At 34.9% G+C, this 7,988-nt stretch overlaps 1 protein-coding gene across 2 annotated transcripts; it reads left to right on the forward strand.

Annotated features, from left to right (window-relative positions):
- The first annotated feature begins 1,206 nt into the window (after positions 1–1,206).
- Positions 1,207–6,442, forward strand: LOC133688536 (uncharacterized). Of its 2 annotated transcripts, none has more exons than XM_062108046.1 (3): positions 1,207–1,575; positions 5,242–5,545; positions 5,689–6,442. In XM_062108046.1, the coding sequence occupies exons 1-3, from the start codon at positions 1,377–1,379 to the stop codon at positions 6,296–6,298; spliced, it is 1,113 nt and encodes a 370-aa protein (XP_061964030.1). In that variant the 5' UTR covers positions 1,207–1,376; the 3' UTR covers positions 6,299–6,442. The 2 variants fall into 2 exon arrangements, with proteins under 2 accessions (XP_061964030.1, XP_061964029.1); XM_062108045.1 differs by lacking the exon at positions 1,207–1,575 and adding an exon at positions 3,543–4,059 and having other exon boundaries at positions 4,161–5,545.
- Positions 6,443–7,988: the final 1,546 nt, after the last annotated feature.

Genomic DNA, 7,988 nt, shown 5'->3' on the forward strand with positions numbered 1-7,988 from the left:
GGTTGTTAAAATCGCAAGTTAACTCGTAAAATCATAAGATTTTACGGGTTAACATGTATTTAACGTGCTAAATAGGACTAAAAACTCGAAACTAGTAAAATCGGACTTAACATTGCAAAATCAGTAAACTCGGTCCGATTTTACGAGTTTACTAAATTTATGTTATGAACCAAGTCAGGTTCAAATTTGACCTTAAAAATATCTGCTAATTAGTTGTGCGAGATTGAACATATCTTTCAAACCGTATATTGGATAAAGCTGAAATTTTACAGGGAAATGATACATGAAAATATATTATGGTAAATTTTCAGGTCAAATGGAGTTAGGAAACATAATATTTTAGATGGTAGAAGTTAGTAAACTAATATTATCAAATATGTCAAACAAGATTTTCATGTACTATTTGGGACATATCTAGAGCTACCGGTGAAATTTTGCTTTGATTAAAGTTGGGATAGAAACTAAATATCTGAAACTTTCCAGCTATATATCATAGGCCCAGTAATTCATCCAAACAAGAGAGAACGACATGTTTGAAATCAGGACTTAAATCTGTCAAGAATATGCAAAAATTAGAGATTTAGGCTACATGGAGGAATTTTAACATGAAATTTTTTTTTATTATTCTATTTTTTTTATTTATTTATTTTAAATAATTATTTTTAATTTAAATTTTTTCTAACGCATTAAACATTGTTTAGAGGTTTATTTTATTATTGAATTTATGTTAGTTAATTACTAATTTAAACTTATTAACTTGCAACTCAAAAGGGGTCTATCAAGACTTATTGTGATGGGAATAACCAGGTTGTCATTGGATTTATATGTGCTTCCTGCTTTTCAGTAATTCTCATGCATTAAGAAATTTTATTCTGAAACTTTTTATTTCTCTATGTAATTAATTTTTTTATCCATACTATCTATCTCTCTCATTTTATTTAAATTACTTATTGATTATAAATAATTGACTCATTTTATCTGATTTTAGTATAATTTAATTTCTTAACTAAAATTATCAATATATAATTACTTTAAAAATTTACTTATAATGTTATAATTTGAATTTACAATCTAAATTTATATTGTTTTTTTTATTTGATGTTAATATATATATATATATATATATATATATATATATATATATATATATATTAACGACCTTCGCTTCAAGGATTAGGAAGACACACGATAAATTACTACAAAATTTAACCATAAGAGGCTGACAAGGCAACAAAAAATTACGCAGCTTAGAAAGACCATCTCCTCAGAACAAAAACAAAACCAATTATCCGACGGCACTTCTTTAGGGTTCATAAAGTCAAACAGGAACGCGCTTGCTTAATCACTTACTACTTCGAACAGAGAGAGAGAGAACGATGGGGTCCAGAGACAAGGACCAAACGGCACCGCATCACCAGCCTCTCCTTAGCAGCCTCGTTGTACGTCCATCCGTCAGCGACGGAGGTGATGCCGCCGGAGGTGGAGGCCGTGCCGGTGGTAGCGATTACGAGCCTGGCGAGGTCCGCCGTGAACTTCCATCTTATTCTCGCTCCGATCGATACTCTGACGATCCTGGTTCGGTTTTTTCCTCTTTATTTTAGCTTGCTCGTTTTTTTTTATCTGCTTTTATTTTAATTAATATTCATATATGTGAAGTTCATTCTTTTCTTTTTTTGAAACCCTAGATCGGAGTAGTAGAGTTATTTGAGTCATATAATGATACGATTGGCTGTAGATTTATTTTCAGCTCTAGAACTAGCATTCTGAAAGCTATGTTTTTTTTTTTGTTGTTGATTATTTTATGAATTGTGTGTTTGAAGGATAGGAGTGGAGTGATCTGAGGAGAGGTTTTCCTTATGATAATACAATTCATGACATGAATGAAATTGATTCGTTATTTTAGGTTGTAATTTGCACCTTTTATTGCTTAGTTTATGGAAATCATCGTTTAATTATGTGTAAAGTCTTCTGATATTGATAATGAAGCTAATATTAACTATTTGGAATCTAGCTTGTATCGCATAGAATGAGAACATATCAGTTTAATTGTGTAACTTTGTTGGGTGGAGCTCGGTTTAATTTTGTAATCCTGCGTATGCTTCGTTTGTTGCGTCATAAAAGTTGATAGTGGAATGTTGAGGTGGCATGATTTCACAGTTTGATGTTAAGCCTCCAAATGATTGAATTGCAGGAAACTTTACAGCGGATCATCTGGTTAAAATATCCTTCTAGCTTATGTTAAAATAATGGGCATTAAAATGGTGATACCAAGTGTTCGTTCAATATGTGATGATTCAAGTAGAAGGATTTAGAACTGAAAAGAAAATACATCGACCTTTTCGTCTATTGTGTACCTAATTGTGATCTTCGTCTTCTTCTTTTTTCCAATAAATTTGGCAATGATGTTTCTAATTTGTAGAATAAACAATGAATCCTGTAAGTGAATGTTGTATCACATTCAACTTTCCAGAGGTTAGGTACTTCCTCTTCTTTTTTTTTCCAATAAATTTGGCAATGATGTTTCTAATTTGTAGAATAAACAATGAATCCTGTAAGTGAATTTTGTATCACATTCAACTTTCCAGAGGTTAGGTAAATTTTGAAAATACCAAAAATAATAAAAAAATAATAGTTTTTCCCTAGAGTATGTCTTGCCTACTAAAATGGCATATCAAATATAGAGTGAGATTCAAATCATCCCATATACGATGAAGTCATTATGTATTGAAGAGAAGAGTAGAAGTATGACCATGAAAAGTTTGTTGTTCAATTGCATATTGGATACCTTTAGAGTATGCAAGCTTTTTCTCAAGATGGGTTTTTTGGATGTGGGGGGAGTCTATATCTAAGCATGCTACTGCATTCTTAAACTTCAACTTTGAATATAATGATACTACTACCTTTACTTTTTTTTGAGGCTTAAGTGTGCTATTACAAGTATTTTTCACTAAAATTTGTAACTGAAAAGGAACTTCCGATCGTGATTGCATGTTGTAGAACTTCTACAGGATCCATGGCATGCCCTTGGAAATGAGTATCTTTTATTGTGGGTTGAATTATTTTGGAACAATAAGAGACGAGAATGGGATCAATAATTGATTTATTTTTCTTCGACAATTGGTTGAGAGGCTGTACCTAATAGGCTTCACTGAGAAATAGTAATCAACTTCCCCTTGCAATTTGCTTCTCTTGAGCTGAATAACCTGTTTTATATTTTATAAGTTGAAATGGTTCTCACAACACTATGGTTTATATTTCTCCTCATTTGATGTGATATTTTTTTCTTTTGCTCTATTAGATAGAATATTTTCAAAGGTTTCTTGTCAGCATTTGACATTTTGTTATATTTATAAATTTCTGCAGAGTCAGATATAAAATCATATTAGGTAGTCATTTTGGTCATATAGTATTTATTCAACAAGTTCATCTATTTATACACCAAAGTACTTTTTTTCCCACTCATTGCATTTCATGTCGAGCTTCTTGGTCTACTACCATATGAGTGTCGAATTGCAAGTAAATTTTGTTGTTGTGTGTTACAGCTTGCCTGCAAGAACTTGGGTCTTGAGGAAGGCATGTTGGTGTGAGTGCAGTCTTGGATCATGATCTCAGGGGATTTGGTTTTTCTATTATGGTCAATATATTTATGGGAAATGCAACTATCATTATTTTGAGTGGTATGGGAACTTCATCGGATGCTTTTGTCATTTTGCTGGAAAGCCATTTTTATGTGTATGTTCAGGGATGTTGGGGGACTTAATAAAATGGTTTTGTATAGCATGGGGAAAACAAATATTGTCCTGTACAAGCTGTTTTCTCTTAAGGATAATTGAGATGCAACATGGTCTGTGAGTGTTTTTGGATACCACCATTATCAATTGCAACAGTAACCTTGATTTAAGTGGTAAGGGACAATGGGGCTGGTATGTTTGGGGTGTGATCAAGTGTGCAGGCTGCCTTTCGACACCTGGAATTATTGCAGCTAGCTGATGGGTATCTGGCTCAGGTTTTTTTTTTTTAGTTGGTGGTAAATTCCTGGTAACTGGTAAATTCTAGAAGGTATGTGAATCTGTGTTGGAATTATTGTTGCAAGAATCAGTGGCTTGATTGGGATTTTCATTATTTTAATTTACTCTTCAACATTTGGATGGTTGAATCAGGTTGAGTTGAATGGTTCTTAGTAGCTGTTCAGGAATTCTACTTTTCAGCATTGTTACATCAAGTCTGAAGTCCATAAGAACTGGGGAATTCTATTATCATCTCATTTTTTCTAGTCTCTGTTGTGCTGTTTAGTTTTTGTTTAATTGGTGATTATTTAGTCTGGGAAGTTGCTGCATACCTCTTTAAAATCTTGGGTGATGGTCTCCATTGGGTTCCGATTTCCAATATACTTTAATTGGCTGTATGGGGCAGGTATTAACCGGTGGCAGATTGAACATAAAAAGTACCATTTTGTGTCAAGGCAGGTTGTAATGGCTTCAGCCTACCTTCTACCTTGAGCTATGGGGTACTGTGGTTGATAGGAACATATATTGTATGAACTGTTTCTAATAAAACACTCTGGTTTCTGAAGATAATTGGGACTAATTGGTAGCTACTTGATTTTGTGAATTATTTGGCTACTGTGAACATTAGTGTCTTCTACTGGTGGAGTACTTGGTCTTCCTGCCCTTATTGAAGCATGTTTTGTCTGAAGTTCCTGGGACGTACTTGTGATTGGGTTTTGCTGGTCCGTGCTGGATTCAAAGTTTCATTCCCATTGCTATTGTGAAGTTATGGCTGCTCCTGATAAACTGTATTGGTGTTGGTAGTTCAGTGCTTAGGCTAGAAACATATCTTTAAGGATGCTGTTGGTGATGAAATAGTTGGGGATGGCATGTTAAAGTAGGAAAACTGGACTTGATTTGTTCTCGTATATAGATTGTGGTGATTTCAAGTAATTGGTTTTAGTTATCTTCCCCTCCAGTTGTATTCAATATAATGTGGGCTATCATTCTGAGAGATAGCAACAGACCTTTATCATGCAAACGCCTCACTCTCCCACGCTTGATATCTCCTTTTATACCACTTTTTATGGGGAGATGCCCTACCTGATGATTGATGTCTTTGCAATTTTGTTGAATTGGTTATTTCACAGTTTTTGGGTTAAATCTGCGGCTAGCATTACTACTTTGCACCAACAAAATTTCTCCCTTGTTTTTGGGGGTTGCTCATCTTTAGACTTTGCTGGCTTTTTTCCAGGGTATAGACTTCGTGCAGGTTCTGGTTCTCCTGTACGTCGTAGGGATGCAGATCGCCGATACAGTTCTGATTTTGATAATTCGGGGGCCCCACCTCGAGGTCGTGATTTTAGCAATGGGAGGGATCGTGGTAGATTTCGAGATTCTTCACCCCCTTATGCTCGAGGAAGAGGTGGTGGCAGACCACTTGGCAGAGGTTTTGATGGGCCTGGATTTGGTCCCGGGCCTCTTAGAGGGGAGGGCGTGAGTAGGAATAATCCAAATGTACGCCCAAGGGAAGGCGACTGGATCTGCTCTGATCCTTTGTAAGTTCGTCGTCAATTTGTTTTTTTTTAGTGATAAAAGAAAAGGTTTTACATTTTTAACAATTGGTTTTGTTTTAGCATGTTTCTTATGATAACATGAGATGGGGTGCCTTCGGATCTTATACTATTTTTTCCTGTCTCAGATGTGGCAACCTGAACTTTGCAAGGAGAGAGTATTGTAACAACTGCAAAAGGCCTCGATATAGACCTGGGGGAAGTCCTCGGCGGGGTTATCCCGGCCCTCCACCTCCACATGCTCCTCCAAGACGCTTTCCTGGTCCTCCATTGGATCTTTCTCCAGGCAGGACCATGAATGGCTATAGGTCTCCTCCTCGAGGTTGGTCCAGAGATGGACCCAGAGATTTTGGGCCTGGTGGTCCTCCACCTCCTAGGCAAGGAGGCAGGTTTTCTGACCATGATATGCGGAGGGAGCGGTCTGATTATCCAGATGATGAGTACAGGGGGAGGAACAAATTTGATAGGCCTATGCCAATGGACTGGGGTCATAAAGACCGTGGAAGGGATGGCCTTTTCAATGAAAGGAAAGGGTTTGAGAGGCGGCCACCCTCTCCACCTCTACCTCCACCTTCACTTCCTCAACGTGGCAGATGGGGACGTGACGGGAGAGATAGGAGCAGATCACCAATTAGGGGAGCCCCACCACCAAAAGAGTTTCGACAGGATATGTACATGGAGCGGGGGCGAGATGATCGGCATCCTGTTGGGCGAGACAGAATGAGACATGTGTATTGACAGTAGTGAGGCTATGGAGTTTGATTGGTTCATCTTGGTATAATAGTAATTGTGCTCTTTGTTGGGTGATGATGGATGTTATGGCACAGCTCTGAATTTATTTGCGTTTTCCGACTATTTTAAAGATTGCGTGATTTTTGTTTATTAATTTTGTTTGGAAATTTATCTTAGTTATGATGCATTAATGTGGTTATTCAATTTATTTTTTTTTTAAAAAAAAAAAACACTTGGAACCGGTCTATGGTTGTAGTTACAGTCGCCGTATCCCTTGCGGCACCGAAACTAATTTTTTGCTGCTCTCGGATGGTGTTTTTTTTATTTATTTATGAAGAATGCACTTAGTTACAATGTGGCATGTAAGCAGTGGTGCAATGATTTCATATGATTTACTACTGTGATTATCAAGAATTCAAGATGGTGTCTGCATATTTATTATTTGGGATATTTACACTTGTAGTTTAGGGTTTTTTTTAAGTTTACTTGCTATACTTTCTAATTTACATTTTTAGTCAACAAAATTTCTAAACATGATAAAATGATCAAATTTTATATATATATTAAATTGAAAAATTGACCAATTAACATATCAATCGCGACTTTTTCATTTAGAAATTAGTTTCTTCCTCTTTTCAAACCCAAATTGAATAAAAAAAAAACTATTGTTTCTAATTGATTTTTCACACAATTTCTTTTGTTTCATTGTGGTTTGTCTTTTCTTATATAGTGTTGTTGGAATCTTGCATTAGAGTTTTATTTGGAACTCGGTAACAAATATGTGTTTTATTTTTTTTTAAGGAAGTTACAATAAATCTTTTAAGACTCTCTAGATATATCTAGTTGTTGAAGCAATATAATCTAGGTTCTGATTTGTTTTTAAGGTTTAAACCTTATTATAATTCATAAGTGTATTCACTATGAAAGTTTCAATGAGTTTATATTTGTTTGAAAGTGATGAATGATAGCTTTCATTCATTGGGATAGAAAGATATTATCTCAATGGTCCATATGAAGGAGTCATATTATCGATAGTTGCTTAAATGGCAATAATAGATTGTTTCTTATTAATTATGTTATTGTTGAGTCTAAAAACAACAACACATGACGATGATTTATATATGAATATAGCTAATAACTTGGCGAAATCATTTAAAAGCTGAGTTTAGAATTAGAGGAGTATAACAATTGTTATGGAACTTATAGCTAGGTTCCATGATTGATTTGCTCAGGCTGTAAGTTGTGAAACAATACAACACCCTATGTTAGAAAAGTTGTTAGACAAGTTTATAGTGAAGACAAAATATACGAGAATGATTCTATCTAGTTTTGATGAATATGAAATCTATGAAGGCCAAACCAAACTTTGTATTGATTTGGAGAAAAGACAATACCCTTATAGCGGGGGGATAATGACTAGGATTCCATGTAAACATATGGTCTATTATATACATCACAAAAGAGTTAAGTTATAAGATGTATGTTATGCGTACTACACGTTGAAACATTTAGGAATATATACTTTTAAGTGTGCACTTTTTACTAAAAATTGATCTAGATCACAATGAAGGACATGTAATTTTTCTACTTTGAAACCTTAAAATGAGTGTGGGTAAACCAGGAGAGATAGAAAATGAAGAAAAAAGAGAAGATCTGGTACTATAAGAAAAAAAGATCTTTCATATTTAGATGCAAC

This window comes from Populus nigra, chromosome 3 (assembly GCF_951802175.1).
Source record: "Populus nigra chromosome 3, ddPopNigr1.1, whole genome shotgun sequence".
Taxonomy (NCBI): Eukaryota; Viridiplantae; Streptophyta; class Magnoliopsida; order Malpighiales; family Salicaceae; genus Populus; species Populus nigra.